Source organism: Erpetoichthys calabaricus, chromosome 5 (genome assembly GCF_900747795.2).
Source record: "Erpetoichthys calabaricus chromosome 5, fErpCal1.3, whole genome shotgun sequence".
NCBI classification, from domain to species: domain Eukaryota; kingdom Metazoa; phylum Chordata; class Cladistia; order Polypteriformes; family Polypteridae; genus Erpetoichthys; species Erpetoichthys calabaricus.
Window position 1 is genome coordinate 160,710,539 of NC_041398.2, and position 20,322 is coordinate 160,730,860.

Sequence of the window (20,322 nt, forward strand, 5' to 3'; positions counted from 1 at the left end):
TGCTTTGGATAATGAGCTGCTCCACGCCTTCTCCATACTTTTTTCTTGCCATCATTCTGGTAGAGGTTGATCTTGGTTTCATCTGTCCAAAGAATGTTTTTCCAGAACTGTGCTGGCTGTTTTAGATGTTCTTTAGCAAAGTCCAATCTAGCCTTTCTATTCTTGAGGCTTATGAGTGGCTTGCACCTTGCAGTGCACCCTCTGTATTTACTTTCATGCAGTCTTCTCTTTACCCCCTTGGAGAGTGTTGTTCCCTTGGTTGGCTGTTGTGAAGGGGTTTCTCTTCACCATGGAAATGATTCTGCGATCATCCACCACTGTTGTCTTCCATGGACGTCCAGGTCTTTTTGCGTTGCTGAGTTCACCAGTGCTTGCTTTCTTTCTCAGAATGTACCAAACTGTAGATTTTGCCACTCGTAATATTATAGCAATTTCTCGGATGGGTTTTTTCTGTTTTCACAGCTTAAGGATGGCTTCTTTCACCTGCATGGAGAGCTCCTTTGACCGCATGTTGTCTGTTCACAGCAAAATCTTCCACTTGCAAGCACCACACCTCAAATCAACTCCAGGCCTTTTATCTGCTTAATTGATAATGACATAACGACGGACTTGCCCACACCTGCTCATGAAATAGCCTTTGAGTCAATTGTCCAATTACTTTTGAGCCCCTGAAATGAAGGGATTGTGTTAAAAAAATGCTTTAGTTGCCTCACATTTTTATGCAATCATTTTGTTCACCCCACTGAATTAAAGCTGAAAGTCTGCACTTCAGCTGCATCTGAGTTGTTTCATTTAAAATTCATTGTGGTAATGTACAGAACCAAAATTAGAAAAAAAAGTTGTACATATATTATATAAAAGTTATATAAAAGTTGTGTATATATATATATATATATATATAGCACCATTTGGTCCACTGGTATTAATACAATTATTTACTCATCAAATACTGTGAGAAAAAAAAATAACGCTTAAATTCCACTGATGAAGTCAAAGGAACTGTTGGGCAGCTTGAGATATGAGCCAGTGTCACTTTTGGAATTAGATGAAAAATTATACACTAAGGTGGCAGCAGCTGTTTGTTGTCCTGTCAATGAAACTTTAATTGGATTAAGCATGTTTGAGAATATATATATGTACTGCATGTATGGCATTAGATGCTAAAGTTCTTAAAAAAATACCTGAAGATGTGTCAAAAGAACATATTTATTAGGGTCAAAGTTTTATCAATCAACAAGTTCTTTAAGAATTTTAATATTTCAGCTCATAATATTGATGTGATGTGCTTTAGCTATGTGCTAAAAAAAGTGTTTAATCTAGTGAATCATTTCCAAATGTTGTGGGAGTCTGATAAGCCTATGATCCTATGCTTTATTCTTTCTTTCCACTGTTGAACATGAATGACTGAATTATACAAACTTGTCATACTTAGAAGATAATGCAGTGTTTATATTGACCATAGAAAAAATTTTGGTGAAGCTATTAACTCTTCGTCTATTTTTTTTCTTGCACCTCAAATCAATGCATAAATGTCATATTCAATGTGTTTTGCTCTTGTCCACCGGCACAGAGATATTAATTTAGTGTGCGAACCAACAGCAACTCAAGAAGAGGTTACCCATTTAGTGCAACCCTTCAAGTGTGGCTTCACATGCAAAGATGCAAAATAATGAAAAAAGCTGAACAAGGTAATGCTCCACAGGGTTTGAAAGAAAATTAAAAAGGTGCCAAAGAAAATGTAAGAGCAATCAGCAGGAAAAAATAATTAAACAAAAGAAAAAGAAAAAACTCTGTAATCCAAAAAGCTTTGACAACAAATGCAAAAGTGTAAAACACACATTAGCAAGAGACAGGTACAGGTATCTGAAAGTTTAAACAGAAGATATAGTCTAGAAACCAAACAAAATCTAAAACACTTAAAACAACACATATCTGTGGACCTGGGGCCTCATGTACAAATGGTGTGTACGCACAAAAATGTTGCGTAAGCCCATTTCCATGCTCAAATCACAATGTATAAAACCTAAACTTGGCGTAAAGCCACGCACATTTTCACGGTAGCTAAATACTTGGCGTACGCAAGTTCTATGCTCGGTTTTGCAAGCTGGCGGCACCCAACATCAAAGCAGCGCTACTGTTCCAGTTTGGTTTCCCTTTCTTTTTTAGATCCCAATCCCTGACATGGCTTTATAAATACACTGAAATTAACCGCATATTGTTTATTAGTTTAATGCATCTGATTGTAATTAACCTGTAACAATATCCACAGAATGGTCAAACTATTCTAAATACCATAGCTGCTTTAGCATTGTTACTCTCACTGCACCTTCTTTTTCTTTCAGCTGCTCCCATTAGGGGTTGCCACAGTGGATCATCTTTTTCCATATTACTCTCACTGCACCACTCGGAGTATTTATATCACTGTATCTGAGTGGGGAATCACAGCTCTACAGCAGCTGATTGGAAAGAGAATTATCAGTATACAGCATCAAGCACACACTGCCTCAGCCATGCTGCCTATTGAACTGCTCTCATATGGCAAACGCTTCAGAGCCTTTCCTGTACTGACCTTGCGGTTCAGAAACAGTTTCATCCCAAGAACAATAAATGCACTCAATCAGTCCATCAAGTGCTCCTTGTAGAACTGTTTGTACTTATAAGTACAGTTACCTCACTGTAAACTTGTGATACAGTTATAATATTGCACAACCTGAGCCACTTTATAAAGCACGTATTTACATATGATGACAATATCATTTTTAAGATGAAATGCAGCAAAATATGTTTATTATATTATACAGATAAAACTTTAACTTCATTTAAATTATCTATATTGCTAATAATTAAACATGTGAGGATGCGGTGCCACACCGCTAGCAAGGAGCTGGCGCTCCGTTCACGGAATTTTCCTGCCTCGCGCTGTACTCTTACTGGGGCTGGCGTGACACTGGAAGGATAGATGGATAGAATAATTAAACATGTACTATGAAGATATTTCAATGTTCCTTAAAAGTTTTGAAGAATCAGTGTTCTAAGCTTACAGATGACTTATGTCTGTTACAGAGCTGATTGTGTGGTGATTGAGTATTTGGAGAAAGAAAAGTAAGGACAGGAATTGTACTGCTGCAATAAATTTTTTCATCAAAGGTCGCGCATGGCGCAGCAAGCATCTTGCGTGAGGCATGAACAACGACATCTATCATCATGAAAATGATATAATGTATACATCTCAGTATTTTAATTATTCAGAGAGCTGTAATATCACGAATGTAATGAATTCTGTGTCCTGTCGGAGGAAGATAAAGCCTGTTTAAAAAGCATGTAGTGATTCACACACATACAGCACACAGAAGATCAAATTCCAAATGAAGCATTTAACGTGCTACTTTAGTTATGATGGGATTTGAGAAACTAGTAAATTAAGCAATTTTAAGATGAAGTTTATGATGTTCTACTTTAATGACAAAATAAACTATGTGATTAAAGTGGACATTCTGAGATTAAAGTTGACATTTTGTGCTTTTTTCCCACTGTGTGCCTATTTTTTTTTCTCTGTACCCTAATAAGCTTTCATATGACACTCAGATGGTGGGCCTTTCCACGGCGACTTTGATATCTGACAACTTCTTTTTTATTTTGGGCACTGTGCGACTTTATGAACTTGAGCTTTTGAGTTTCTCTGACACTCTATGTCACTCGATCAACTTCCTTTTCTTGTTTACACCACTTTTTAAACCAACAAATTGAGCGTTTTTCCTTGCCTCCACTTGGTATTACTGAAATTCTTTCACTTCCTCCCTGTACTTTTGCCATTGCCTTTTCACAGAACGCTAAGCGTAAGGGCTATTTATATTGATTTGCATATTCGAAGAGGTGTAAATCTAGGAGGAGTTTTGTGAGTGGCAGTCAGGCGCGTGCACGTGTATTACTTTTCACGCTGACCAGGATTTATGGAGCGGAAGAACGTGGAAGTTGGTGAACGCACAGATTTATGCATCTGGATTTTTTTGTGCCTACACACATTTCCACTTTTGTCCTTATGCCATGTTTTAGTGTGGATTCTACGCATGCCGTTATGCATGAGGCCCCTGAACACAAGTCTTTTGCATGGCTAGAAGGGTAGTTCTCAACCAATAAATGTAATAATAATAACTAGCCAACCCGCTGCGTAGCATACGCCGCATAATTATGTATTGATGGGTGAACACTTCCTGAATGACACAGTTGTCCAAATGGGGTGGGTTTGTGGATACCACTGTGAGTGAATGAAAAGATGGACCTCTGGAGAGAGCAACATATAATTGTCCGTGACTGAAACCGGGATTGTCTGTGACGAAGAAGGCCACGCTGGTGAAAGTTACTTCGTCGGTTGGGATAAGTGTCAGTACTTGTAGATTAAGGTGTAGCGAGTCTTCGTTGTTGACGCTTAATATAGCTTGCGTACTGAGATGTTTCGGAGTCACAGTTGAGAAACACTTTGTTAATGTCTTTTAAGCACAGGGAAAAAAATTAACATGTGAAAAATCCGTATAATGTAATAAGCCACCAAGAAAAGTAACATTGTAACAATGCTATCTATGACCCGATCTCTGTAAACAGAAGTGATAAGAAAATCTAGCCCGGTGTATTCTTTAACTGCCTTGTGGCGCTGTAGTAGTGCTGCTGCTTTGCAGTAAGGAGACTGTAGAAGATTGTGGTTTCGCTTCCCGGTTCCTCCCTGTGTGGATAGTGCTTTGAATACTGAGAACACAGCTATATCAATGTAACGAAGTATTAACAGGAAATTGTCTTCGTGTAATAGTAAAAGGCAAATTATCCGCAACAAACTGTTACACACGCTGCATACCGAGGGAAAAAAATGAACATTTGCAAAATCCGTAACGCTGCTTTCAGTAAGTACAATGCACATGCGTTTAATTTGTCGGCCACTTTTTGCCAGCCGTCTTTTCTGGTTTGGGCTGCTTTTGCAGTGTTACCGCTTGTGCATATTACATCTTGAAATCCTTTGAGTAACTAACTAACACCCAACACACACACACACACACACACACACACATGCACGCACACACACGCACACAGCTTGTGTGAAAAAATGCGCCCGTACTTTCATAATTTTGTTGCAGCCTACAGTGGAGTCAGGCACAGAGAAGGTCAGCTGCTGAGAGAGCGTCTCGACTGTTGCAGGGCCTGTTTTGGTGAAGTAGGTGAGACGCTAATGAAACAGAGGCACAGGGCTTATTGGTTTTTAAAGACTGCTTCTTTCATTGTGTTTTAACGTCAGTTTTAAAGGACTGTTTTAAGGATCCCATGGGATACCCCTCGTAAACTGTTTTAGATGCTGCATTCAGCAATTCACATCCGTGACAAACATGCCTCTTCTGTAAACAGAAGTGATAAGAAAATCGAGCCCAGTGTATTCTTTAACTGCCTTGTGGCGCTGTAGTAGTGCTGCTGCTTTGCAGTAAGGAGACTGTGGAAGATTGTAGTTTCGCTTCCTGGTTCCTCCCTGTGTGGATAGCGCTTTGAATACTGAGAACACCTCTATATCAATGTAACGAAGTATTAACAGGAAATTGTCTTCGTGTAATAGTAAAAGGCAAATTATCCGCGACAAACTGTTTTACACGCTGCATACCGAGGGAAAAAAATTAACATTTGCAAAATCCGTAACACTGCTTTCAGTAAGTACAATGCACATGCGTTTAATTTGTCGGCCACTTTTTGCCAGCCGTCTTTTCTGGTTTGGGCTGCTTTTGCAGTGTTACCGCTTGTGCATATTACATCTTGAAATCCTTCGAGTAACTAATTAACTAACACCCACACACACAGCTTGTGTGAAAAAATGCGCCCGTACTTTCATAATTTTGTTGCAGCCTATGGTGGAGTCAGGCACAGAGAAGGTCAGCTGCTGAGAGAGCGTCTCGACTGTTGCAGGGCCTGCATCGGTGAAGCAGTTGAGACGCTAATGAAACAGAGGCACAGGGCTTATTGGTTTTTAAAGACTGCTTCCTTCATTGTGTTTTAACCTCAGTTTTAAAGGATTGTTTTAAGGATCCCATGGGATACCCCTCGCAAACTGTTTTAGACGCTGCATTCAGCAATTCACATCCGCGACAAACATGCCTCTTCTTACATGGTCCTGCTTTGGTGGGTGGGAAACGTTTTCCGTGTTCCTGCAGGACCATCTAAGATGACGCATGTTTGTCGCGGATGCGAATTGCTGTATGTAGCGTGTAAAACAGTTTGCGATGTTGCACGCGGTCGTGCGTCGTAACCGAAAAGTCAATGTGGCTCAGAGCTGCATGTGGACTGTAGCACAGACAAACAGAAATGACGGCGTGTTTTCCGAGGCGTCGCGTCCGAGTTGGTGGGCGTGGCTCCTTCCTGCGTGCTTTCATAGGTGTCTTGCCCGCTCTGGCGGCGGCTTAGAGAATCCATATATGGCTCATTCCTGCGTGCTTTCATGGGTGTCGTGCCGCTTTAGTGGCGGCTTAGAGAATTATATATATATATATCCATCCATCCATCCATTTTCCAACCCGCTGAATCCGAACACAGGGTCACGGGGGTCTGCTGGAGCCAATCCCAGCCAACACAGGGCACAAGGCAGGGAACCAATCCTGGGCAGGGTGCCAACCCACCGCAGGACACACACAAACACACCCACACACCAAGCACACACTAGGGCCAATGTAGAATCGCCAATCCACCTAACCTGCATGTCTTTGGACTGTGGGAGGAAACTGGAGCGCCCGGAGGAAACCCACGCAGACACGGGGAGAACATGCAAACTCCACGCAGGGAGGACCCGGGAAGCGAACCCGGGTCCCCAGATCTCCCAACTGCGAGGCAGCAGCGCTACATATATATATATATATATATATATATATATATATATATATATATATATATATATATATATATATATATATATATATATATATATATATATATATAATACATTTTATTTATATAGGACCTTTCCCTATTATCAAGCAATAAAATTGATAAATGTTTATATGCCTTTTTTATTTCTATGCCTTCTCTCATATGACTGAAGTTCAACTCAAGTTTTTGGACAATAAATAGCAGGGGTCTATGGAAGGGCTTTAATCTGATCCTGATCTGATCCTCTTAAAGTGTAAATGTACCTGCTTCAAATACATTTTCCGATCCTTGCCTGTCCATTATGTGTATCTCTTAATAGAAAATGATAATATACTCAGGGGTGGGGGTTGATTTGTTTTCAATTCTATTTTTTTTTTAAATTGATCTATTTGTATGGAATGATTACAATAAAAATCAATAAAATTAAAAAAAAAAAAAAGAAAATGATAATATACTCATGTTCTCCTACTTTCTACCTCATTGTTATCAACTAAAGATATGGTTTTGAGATTTACAATTCAACTGAAGCCAGCTTTATGAATGTATTTGCTCTAATAAAAATATTATTTTAGAAAAACAGCTAATATATTTATGTATTTGAAAAATATAGTTAAGTTTACAATGGGACCTTTCTGACTTATTTTTTAGAATACCCCAATTGCTGGTTTATACCATGTATATTAGGTCAATTGCAATTATTGTTGTTTATCTGCATAATCAAGGATAAGTATCTAACTAATACTGACTAAGCTAAATTTCATTAGTATAAAATACAGTATGTAAATTAGAATTATAAGGAGACAGATTATACTGTCTAAATTACACTTACAATACATAGGCTACTATGCAGTAAAATGTCTAAAAACCAAAGGGCTGAGGAATGCTTTGTTTTGATATTTCTAATATTAAATAGCATATACAAAGAAAACAAAACAATCCATTTAGAAGCAACTAGGTACTAAAAGTCCAACTAAAGCATGGTATTGCCTGTGATGCAGATATATGAGACTCTAGAAATGAGTTTGCTGAACATAACACAGTTACAAAGATAAGCTTGGAGAATGACACAAGTCAAATTGTAGTTATAGTACAGTTACACAAAAACGATCTTGGGTAGTTTGCTGGAATCTTGGAAAGGGTAACCTGAGTATTAGACTCCTAAAATTGGCACTGTTTATCAGCATAGAATTATTTGAAATTAATGACTTATGTAACTTTCAGGCCATTAAGTGTCACCTTTAATTAGAGCACATGGCGCTCATATGATTAATTGTGAGATCCTGAAAAGGGAACTCAATTTACCATCACAAAATGAGATGAGAGCAAAGGCTGAGTTTAGTTAAAACAAGAGAAGGAAAAAGCAGAAAGGTTTTTGTGGCAGATTTAAACATGGAAAAATATTACAGCCATCTTCAAAAAAAAAAGGTGAAACCCATCCACCAAAAAAAAAGCAGTATTTACTGGCAGTAAATAGATTATACTATAAAATGTATGTACATCAAAAGATTGACATGAACTCAGACTAGATGCAAGGGTCTGTATGTGCACTGTGCAATAATCTGAATGCACTTAGTTATATCTGTTTTTTCCATGTAACTGTTTATAGTTCGCCTAAATATTTTATTAATATTGATATAATTGTTGTCAACCAAGGTTGACTTACATCAGCAGAAAGAAAGGAGGGGTGAGGTTGGCTAAGCGACACAAAAAAATGTTACTTGGACAGATGAATCCTGGTTCCTGGTCAAGGGAAAATCAGGAAGTCACAGGTTTTGGCTGGGTTTCAACAATGTAGACTACTTGTGGCAATATATTAACATAAATTGTGTGTTCATGGCACATGATGGGTTCCTGGTATGGCAATATATGAAAGCTGTTGGGTATATGAATATCAGTGCTGATGAGATGTACCCCTTCAGGGCAATGGTATGTTCAGCAGCTACTGTATTCTCCCCAGTAGGACAATGTTCCATATTACAAGCATACGAAAACCCTAAATCATTTCAGGAATGTGACAGTTAATTCAGCATAACACAGTATCCTCTGCTGCAATAGATCTCAAATCAGTTGAGCACAACGAGCTATTAAATGTGAAAAACCACCATAAGATTATTTACAACAGTTAAGGAACACATTACATCTGATATAGCCTATCCCTGTGCCTCATTTTTGGCACCTTGCTGAATCTATGAGCTAACAAATTAAGGCAAGTCTGACCTCAGACAGGGAAACACCTCGCTATTAGGGAGACCCATGTGCAGAATAAAGCAACAGCTCAGTTCTTATTGTTACTTTATCGAAATTCATCAATAATGGTAGGTAGATCAGATGTTAATGTATAAAATAAAGAAAAAGGCAATAACTTTCTATTAAAATAGAAGGCTATTCCTTTGATTAAAATTTTGAAGCCATGTTTGAACATTCATGGAAAATTAAATTCCACAGTGAGTATTCTGAAAAAAAGTATCACATTCAGGAAAAATGTTTTTCAATGAGTCATTTACATTGGTACATTTTGTGCATGGGGTTATTAAAAGAAAATAAACATTCAATAAAATTTTTAAACTATATTTAAACTATCCCCATACTGTAGATATTTTATATATATGTGCTTTCATTCTTTGCCATTGACTCCATCTTCTTCAGTATAATGCTCTAATGTTCTAATATAAAGGTAAATCGGTAAAGGACCAAAAACAGTGGCTTAATACCTCTATCAGAATTAATTAATCTGATGTCAATTCACTAAATACTTGAAGATATTTTTTAATGGATTGTGCTCCGGCACAGAACCATACCTGGAAACTGGGATTTCCTTCAGACGAGGGTAATGATTACATGAGCTGCAGTCGTGAATTCACAATGACGAAGAATGAATGAGAGAATAAAAAGAGAAAAAAAAAATAAAAACACAAGAAACATGAATGATGAAAACAAAGGCAATGTATGAATGAACATAAAATGGAAATACCCTTTTATCAGTATTTATGTACAACTAACATGTCTTTCCTCTTAAAGCTGAACATGCCCCACTCATTGCAAAAGCTTATATGTTTGAAATATTAAAACTTAAATTTATCTTATATTATAATAAAAAAGCTGCAATAAACTAATTTTGTCTGTTAAGGTAACATTTAGATATTTTGATAGTGCAAGGCCAGATTTATTTTTAAGCATAATTTAATAGATAATTTGGGGCAAAACCAATCAAAATTCTGTTCTTTAAAAAAAAAAAAAAAAAAATATATATATATATATATATATATATATATATATATGTAACTTTAATGGCAAATCCATAAAAACACGATGTAGATAATATTAAAAGCTCAAAATCTAAAGAATACCGAGAAAAGGGTTTTTACAATGAGAAAAACTGTTACTTGATTGCACTCCTGCAATATAAATTAACAGGTCTGCAGAATAGGCATTTGCATAATGTCCAAATTAGATGAAGAATTTCATCTTTGAGATGTTCAACTGATCAAATCAGTGAAAGCCAGAGGCTCAAAAATGAGCAGAATGTGTATTTCTAAAATGAAAATTATAACATTTATTGATCATTTTATCATTCTTAATTTGCTTGCTTAGACAAAATCACAATTTTGATTCGTGGCAACAATCAATAGAGATGCATTTAGTGAGGTGTCTGTTTATACATTTTTTACCTAGTGTATATGGTACACTTGTTATTTAAAATGTTTATTCAAGCAAACTTTAATGTATTTGTTACTTGGTATGAGTGCATAACAAACATGAATGAATGAAACTACTTGATAGGAAATTGTCTTTGTCTTACCTCCATAAATTTAATGAAAATAAAATGAATCACAATGAGCAATAATCAGTATAAGGCATCATCACGGAATTACAAGCAAAAGTAAATACTAATATAGCATTGACTGCACAATAAATCATTAAATAACCACAAATAAGCCATTGTGTGCATGTTCTTATATAGAAAGATAAACTATAAGAAAAAATAGTGTGCGGTTGTAGCTCAGAAGGGAGCTGAAGTAAATCAAAACCTACAATTCTTTTGTATGTTTCTTTTATGGCCTCAGAATTCCTGCAGCAATCCTAAAATGTCCTTTTAGCTTGACTGGAAAATATACAGTAAATTTTCTTGGGACATGTATGTGCATAACTGTGTTTAACTTATCTGGCTCCACTACTGCTTTTGGCCCTAAATTCTAAACGGGAGAATGTTTGGAATGATAATGGTGCTATTTTTGGAAAGCTAACAATCAAAAAAATTAAAATAATTGAAAGGGATGATGTCCAATTAAATACTAGTGGTTCTGAGGACCCGGACTGTGCATCTGGAATGTACAAAATACAATACTTTTTTTTTTTAGCAATGAATTGAAAGAATTGTCAATTAAACTAAATCAATTGGAGAGAAAAGCACTTTAAACATTAACTTTTATAAGAATGAAGACAAAAAAGTATCACGCAGCATATTTCTGTTTCCCATAGAGCTTTGAAAAGTTAATTGCATTAAGAAAGCAAGTCAATTAATACTTTAATTGATGAAATTAACTAATATGATTACTTTTATTTTTCTACGATAAAGCAGGAGTGAGAATGTAGGCCAAGTGAAAGATTTAAATAGAATTCCAGAGATAGCTGAAACTCCTGGTAGACTTACGTGTAGATTGTACATCAGTCAATACATTCAATTTATTAATCCAGTTTTTTTCATGGTGCCAGAATCTCTTTTATAGAAGCACTGAGTGCAAGGAAGTACTCAGCACGCTGGGCAAAATAAGTGTCACCAATTATCCCTAAATGTATGTAAATCTCTGGAGGAAACTGGACTACCAAAAGAAAATCCACACACACTCTATACAGACAGCAGCAATGTAAGAAATCAAATCAAAGACTGGCAAACAATGTGCTGTCATTTAACCCATCTACCTGATACTCATTCAGAAAAGTGAAATATTTAAAGTCAAGGTTAGAGGTAGTACTTATTCAGAGAAATTGAGTGAGATTGTGCAGAATATATACACATGTGGTTCACATCTTTGTCTATGGAGACTTACATGATCAAAATAGTAAACAATTGTTTAATGTTATATATATGGAAGGTAAGAGCTACAACACAGCTGAAAGCCACACAGTAAGCTGGAGGCAGCAATTTAACAAATGTAATTTTTTGAGTAATAGATTTATATTTATTTATTTGGCTGATACCTTTATCCAAGGTGACATACAACATTTACAATACAACTGGTTACATTTCTGTTGGTTTTCCCAATTGGAGCACAGGCAGGTCAAAGCCTTAACCACTACACCATATACCTGCCTGGAGTAGAACATAAGTTACAAAAAGCTGGGATGTGGAATGGTAGAGTGACAAATATTTGTTGGGAAATTAATCATGCAACTCCACCTGACCAATACAGGAAAATAAGCAAACTATATTTTTTAGGTCAGGAGTTTTTAATCTGCTGTAATATTGCTGTGGTGCAACAATTTATAATATAGATTTGCAAATTGGCTTTACAATTCTTAGTTACCAATGCTTCAGTTATTGATATATTAATTGGCATTTAAAGATACACAATAAATGTACTGACCACTGTGGACCACGCCAAACTTAGTGGTTTTCTTTGTGCTGCCTCAGTGTGAAGGCTTTCAGTAATCAAGTATTAAAATGCACTTGACAGGTTGGCTACTTAAATATGAAAAAAACTGTCATTTAATTCAGATAAATAAATCATTTGTGAAATATGTAAATGTTTCTAAGTTAAAAAGATGAAATGTTGATAGTGCAGTGTTCCATGATAGCCTTCAGAAAAGAAAAAAAGAATAAACCAGGACAAACATGCCACAGAGAAAAAAAACGTGCACAGATGTCTGCCTTCAGGGTAACCTATGCTCAGAGCCCAGTACCCTTGATATCCATTCCAATAGATTAAAAATACAAAGCATATCTTCAGTTGGATTTAGGTGTAAAATTAGGAGAAGTAAATATAAGAGACTGCTCTAGTGTTCAAAGTAAAATCGGAAAAAAATCAGCGTTTTAAGAAGAAAATTGAACCTCAGGATATATTTATAGAAAACAGAACTGAAGAACATAACAATAATAGACTCAAATATAAATGTATATAAGAAGTACAAGTTCATGTCATTTATGCTAGAATGACAACTGAGAGAATTTTAACTATCATCATCACATTGCTCAAAGTGTGACCTAGGACCTAGAATCTGTTGTTCATTATATCTGAGAGTCATAAATGTGATTAGTTTGGGTGCCTGTTGTGTTTTTGTGAGGTTCTATGTTAGGACAACAAAGTAAATAATTGTTAACAAATTTTTCTATATCCTTTATGAGTTTGCAAAGCTTTCTCACTCTTCCAAGAGTGTGGTGGGACTGAATCCTGGCCTGCTCTCAAGTTTTTGTGTATGTGGCCTGCAACAGGGGATGATCTGCTTTATTTCCAGTGCTGCCAGAATAACCCTGTAACAGGAATCCGAAGACTTCATAACAGATAGAAGGATGCTGTTCATGTGTACTTCTCACATATCTGCTAGTGAGTTTCTGCTTACTTAGAGATTTCAATATTATGCTACATGGTAAATCTAAACTGGCTCATGGTGAGTAAGACTGAGTGTGCGCTTGAGTAGGCAGTATAACATTATCTGCACATGTCAAGATACAGTTGTCACAAAAGTATTTTAAATGAATTTGTTTTTTTCACAAAAATAAACATTCTAAATAGAAATCAGTAAGATAATTCCCTACACAACCACATCTGAATTAGATTCATACCATACATTTCCCTCAGGTTAAAACAATTACAGAGTCCTACATTTTTCAGAAACATTTTACAGTTCCCTTTTGTTGTAGCTTTGGTCTTACTGATGATTTATCACAAATTATTTGATCCTTTAAATAAATTGAGAGAATTGGATTCAGATCTACAGCATATGTACCTCAGTCAAAAAAGCTTACATTTATTAAGAGGAACACACCAGCAATAAATTATAACTATTCTTACTTATCCAATATAGGTTTTCATGCAGAATGGAGATAAAGTTTCTGATACAATAGTAGTCTATGCTGACCAACGCTGAACAACAGCAAACAATATCAAAATGTCCATAAAAAAAAAAAAAAAAACATGTTGCATAATCCACATGTCAAGTCATCCAGTTATATGCACACAACAATCCAAACAAAGGAATTTTTACTAAAATATTGTTAAAATAAACCACTACTGGAAAACACTCTTGTGAATTAAAAAAGACGTGCTTGAGCATTTGAAGTGAAGACTTGCCTTGCCGCCTTAATCATTGGTTAGGAGTCCAGCCAGTAACTGCTTATTCATTGGCTAACAATATGCTTCACATGACAATAACAAAAAACATACACTTAGGGAAATGTAAAACTAAAGATTAAAGGTTAAAGAAAAGAGAGTGCAAGTATTATCAAGAATAGAATATGCCTTGTACTTGTGTATTGCTTCAACAAGCAAAAGGTCAATTCATCCATGCATTCAAGACAGCATTTTCTGTAGGTGGTTTACTTCCTAATTCTTTAATAAAAATACATGTTAAGCACATTGTGAGCATGTGTTATGTGACTTGAAAAATGTCAGATTTTTTTCATGGATACTTTTGATAATGTTTCCTGTTGCCCATCTTTGGTCACCACAGACCTCTATTATATCAAAAACTTTATCTCCAATCTGCATGAAACCATGAGATTAAAATTTTTCTCTGACAACTTTAAACTCAATCAGGTAAATAACATTAAAAAAAAATTGTTTTCATGTTGAGTATTCCTTAAAAAAACATTGCATGTAACCTATATCATCAGGTTGCATCTGAGATATTTAATAACATAATTAATAAGTGACTAATAGAGTATGTGTAATATAAAAATGAGAAATTTACAGAGCATTTATTTGCATAAAAGTTAAAGATTGAAAAGCCTGCTTTTCAGGAATCAAATATAAAATGCTACTAAAGAAGGTTCCAGAGTTCAAATGCTAAATTCAAGAGACACTTGATCAGGAGTTCCAACAATACTTCTAAGTTTGAACTGTGCATATAGTGAAAAACTCCAGCAACAGATCAGTGAGCATAAATGTCATCTGTTTTGTGCCCAAATTATCTCTCACTTTCACTGTGAACGCATCTCTTGTATTATGCTGATGTGTTTTCAGTGTTTTTTATCGTTTTATTTTTGGTGTGTTTGGTTCTATATATAACCCCTAACTATTAACCATGGAATCCAAGAAGAGTGTGGAAGCAACGAAGCCTAAGAGAAAGGTTGACGTATCGACAATTGAGGTGAAAAAGAAGCTTATCGCGAAACATGAAGATACAGTAAATGTGACTTTCATCTTATTATACAGTATTTACATATTTTATTTATTGTTTTCATGTTTTAAAGTATTATTTAGATCATTTAATTATGTTATTTGTATCTTAAATTATATGTATTTGCTTTTTAAGTTTATCAAAATGGGTATTGTTTAGGGTCTGGGAATGGATTAATTCACTTTCTGTTATTTCTAATGGGGAAACTGAATTGGACTTCAAACAATTCATATTTCAAATGGCCTCCTGACATGAATTAAGTTTAAAGTATGAGGCACCACTGTACAATTTTTCAACTCAAGCCACTCTACCTACCTCTCACCATGTAACTCTTCTTAAACCTTTGCTTTGACACTAAATCATTTATACCCTCTCTCTTGTTCTACTCTGTCCACTTCTGTTCAGTATTCACTGGGATATTTGAATCACTACCATAACATCATGTTCTTCTCATATGTTGAAGACATCCAGCTGTCTGCTACAATGATCTCATTATATGGCAAACTAACCCAGTTTGCATTTGCCTTAGACTGGAGGAGAATCATCCAAAGGACTGAACACATCACTTCTGCCAAGGATGCCAACTGCCTCACCACTTCTGCTTCCATTTCATCATAAAAATGTGGCACCAACGGGAAGAGGTTGTCATTTTTAGACGAGACCTTTGTCAGAGACACTTTCAACCTGCTGGTACTGTGACATGCTGAAGAAAATCATCATCTTTTCTATATTTTACTGTACCTCAACACCGGACATAAAGCTCGAAACCCAACCTCTCTTATTGTTTCCTTCTGTATTTTTACACACAATCAATGAAATCAGCCTGAGAAACCATCCATCCATCCATTCTCCAACCCGCTGAATCCGAACACAGGGTCACGGGGGTCTGCTGGAGCCAATCCCAGCCAACACAGGGCACAAGGCAGGAACCAATCCCGGGCAACGTGCCAACCCACCGCACTGAGAAACCATGCAGCGAGTTATTGGAGCAGAGAATGAGAAAAAGATAGTATCAAGCATTTAATGAACATAACTTGCAAGACCCACTCTGCCGCTTAAATCCATTAAACTGGAATCTTACTTGCATTGGCTCACAATTTTGGGAAGGTCCTTGATAATTTTGTTGCCTCTGACCCCAAGTCAATGACTGGGGTGGTGGCAGCGATGTTGAAGGATGGCTCAGGAAGGCATTGTGTTTCATAATATATTAGGCTACCAGTACCAGTAATAATAAAATGTCAGCTGAACAATGCCTTATTTGGTACTGCCACCGAATGACAGAATTAAGATATCTCGAAAGCGTTTTTTGTTCAATGAGTGCTAAAGTGCTAAATTTTATTTTAAGCAAGTTAATACATGTGATTCATGATAATGGAAACTACGGCAAAACAGCGTGATATACAAGTTCATGCACCCTTTAAATTTCACAAAAATGGGTTGCTTAAAACTCTGGCCTTAAAACGTCATGTCAGAACTGAAAAGTTCAGGCTGCACATTCACACACATGAACAAAGGTATGGGTAGAGTACTGCTGTGTCCAAAGGTCTTCCTATGCAACCTAGAAACAGACTAATAGTTCAGGAGAGAAAGAAAATTTAATTTAAGGTCTAACTGCAGACCTCAGGAGCTCCCCTGAGGTAAAGTTTAGCTCGACATTTGAAATTCAGATTTTTAGACTTCATATCTCTGAAACGAATATAGCAATTTTATTAAACCCAACTACGGAAAAATTCACATATTCCCAACAATTTGTTTACAAGTGTTACCTTTTTTCGAGAAATGCCCCCTGTTTCTTATAAAAGTCAAAAATAGCTCTCAAAAAACAATAAAGATCCAAAATCAGGGAAAACAAATACACATAAAATCTGCACCAATGTATAAAAAAACTACTTGCAAAATTTGTGACAGCCTATATATTTTTTGTGACCATTATTGATTTTTTTAATATTTTTAAAATAATGCATAACTTACACAAAAGTAAAATCAACTGTGTAAAAGCTAAAACAGACATCAATCCAAAATTGATTTTTTAAGGCTAATTCCTAATGTGTTTTTTACAACTGATATGAAAAACTGTCATGTTATAATTGGGGGCCTTTTTATTTTACAATGTGCTGTAGCGCCAGGCTGCAGAAATCCAGAGTTCTTTTACATGTCACTTTAAGGGTCATTGTTTGAATAAAAAAAGCAAAAAATAATTGTAAAATACACATTAGGCTATAAGACTGTTGGCAAAAATTTAAACACTTACAAACTCAGTCTTGGGGACACACTGTGGCTGCAGGTTTTCGTTCCAGAAGGACGTCATCAAGCACCTGGAGCACATCCGGGTGGAAATAAAAGGGGCCGCCTTCCTACAATCAGGAAGCTAGAGTCAGGAGCGGGAGCAGGACGAAGCTCCCGGGAGCAGAGGAAAGGCGGTCTAAGGACATTGCGGAGAAGGCCCGTGTTAGGGGTGTTTGGTGCGGGAGCACTATGTGCTGTGTGGACTTTATTACTTAAAATAAACGTGTTTTATAAAGTGCTGGTGTCTGTCTGATGGTGTTCGGACCTGTTCTCACAATATATATATATATTGTCACCTCCACCCACCCCCCACTGAATGTGTTGCTATATATTGCCTTTGATTCTTGTAAGTCTAAGCATTATCCTCTGATGAAGACCCCTGACAGGGGTTGAAAGCTCAGGAATAAAACTATTTTATGATACGTGATTCGTTTTTTCTCCCTTTGTGGATCTCCAACTGCAAATATATATATATATATATATATATATATATATATATATATATATATATATATATATATATATATATATTTCTTTAACCAAACTTAGTTTTCTGATTTCTATATTGTTCCCAAAACACAGGATCTGTGAAATAACAGTTCACTTAGTTAGCCCAGGAGTTCAATTAAAAACAGAAGCTGGTTGGAGCAGAAACCTGCAGCCACAGTGGGTCCCCAGGACACTACAGTGTTTTTTTTCTTAGTAAACAGAGAAAGTACACATTAACATATAATAATAAGGAGTACATACAGTATATAGCTGTAACATATCTGTTTTTCATAACAGTTAAATACATATCTGTATTATATGTTAGATATGTACTGTACCCTTATAGTCTGTCAGTGCAATCAGTTTTCTTTGAAATATATGTGGTACATTAGGGCAAAAATAAAATAAGACACCAGCTACAGACCATGGACATACAGTAAGTACAATCTGATGTTACTAGTTAAGACGTACATCCATGGATACCTGTAACCGGATATGTAATACTGATTTATGTGCAGTCTGAAGCTCAGCTCCATAAGGATAATTTGCATATGTAACTGGTCATGTGCTGTAGCCAATACTAAACTAACCTTAAAGGAGCCCTCCCGCTCGCCCTCCCCTCATCAAAAAACACAGGACACACTGTGAAATAATAAAAACAAAGGATTTATTGCTATATACAAGGTGTTTCATTCTTCTTAATGGTAACAAAAAGTGAAAAGCATCTACACAGATACATGCAAAACTACAAAGAAGTGCCCGCAGCTGCAACTTCAACAATGGAATGAGCCAGTCCCATGCTGCTGCTTTGTGGCATAGCCAATGTGTGCACCAAGAATGGAACTCTGCGAGTGCAATGATCTAGATTTTGTTTACGTATTGCTAGTTTGTGGCTGCTTATTGCATTTTGTTTGTGGTATTTGCTCCCTCTGTGTCTTTCGTTGTTTGAGGCACAGTGGCCGATGGATAGCACTGACACTTCAAAGCTCATCTCACGTATTTGATAATAATAAATGGTCCAGAATAGTTGGCGGACTTTTCCCTTCCCTAAAAGTCCATTGCACCATTAAAATCCACTCAAAACTAGTTCAATTTCTCCTTCCCCATTGACTTTAATGCATTTCAACAAGTTCGGCAAATATCGTAAAAATTTCAATGATTTCACCAAACTCACGGTAAAGCAAACTCCGCTGTGCTCAATCATCACTAGCAATGAATCGTTAAACATTGAAAAAATGTAATTAGGTGAACTAAGTCAAGATTGCTATAAACATTGCAACAGTTAATCAAATTAATGATGTGAGTTTACTGCTTATTTCATTTTCGTACCATAGCACCATCTGCTGAGGGATGTGGGGATGGGTTTGCAGGGCATCACTGGATGTCTGCTAATGTTTTGCAATTGAACACTAAAAAAGTTTAATTGCTTCTTGTGCATAGACAGATTTCTTACAACCTCTGCTTCTGCATGCTTTCACTTTTAACCTATGTAACCAGTGTCATATCATAACTTTGAGCTAAAACTGGAATGCAATCACAACTCATTTCTAGCACTTCGTCAAAAACATCATCAGATTCAGACTGTAGCAGTCTTTTATAATACGGTACCGTGGCTGTCCATTTGTCTGTCCATGATTTTAAATTGACGTGAAATTTGGTACACATATACTACATGACCTCCACTGTCCGCTTTTGCGGTGATGATTGACCTCCAAGGTCAAAGATTAACCCAGGAAGGTCAAGGTCAAAAATCAAATAACCTGTAGCCTGAAATTTGGTACACATATACTATGCTGAGACTCTGCACCACAGCATTATATTAAAAGCAAAGAGATTTGGAATTATTACTCTTTTTATATTTATTTTATTTTATTGTAGAATAAACCTTCAGCAGCAGGGTGGCTGTGCAGCATATGCATATGGGCGCGGAGTATGGTCAAATCAAGTGTATTCACTGCACGTTATCATGCAGAACACCATTACTGGTATATATGTATTGCATGTCTTCTGTTTTTCCTCATTGTTGCCTTCTCCTTTTCACAGTTATCCTGCAAAAAGTATTGAGACTGAAAGGTGTCTGAAATGCTTCTGTTACTTTTTTGACTCAAACATATTACAGTTTAATGACAGGACTACAGGTAGTTTCTGTACCGTAAGACTTTTCCTTGAAATTGTACAGCTAACTTAACAAAACTCAATTAGAAATTCCTGCTCCTGCTCTATGGAACCTTCTGCAGTCTGATCAGGATGCTTAATCAATTTAAACTGTTTATAAAAATCCTGCTTTTAGTTTCTGTATTTCACCACTTGATAAATTCACTC

The 20,322-nt window shown here is 36.3% G+C and overlaps 1 protein-coding gene across 2 annotated transcripts in view; it reads right to left on the reverse strand.

The window, feature by feature from the left end:
- ccser1 (coiled-coil serine-rich protein 1) overlaps positions 1 to 20,322 on the reverse strand; it is a 1,824,576-nt gene that overhangs the window by 208,027 nt on the left and 1,596,227 nt on the right. For both annotated transcript variants that reach the window (XM_051927646.1, XM_051927645.1), the window contains exon 10: positions 9,687 to 9,731. In XM_051927646.1, coding sequence (XP_051783606.1) covers positions 9,723 to 9,731 — 9 coding nt within the window. In that variant the 3' untranslated portion in view covers positions 9,687 to 9,722. The remainder of the gene's footprint in view (positions 1 to 9,686; positions 9,732 to 20,322) is intronic.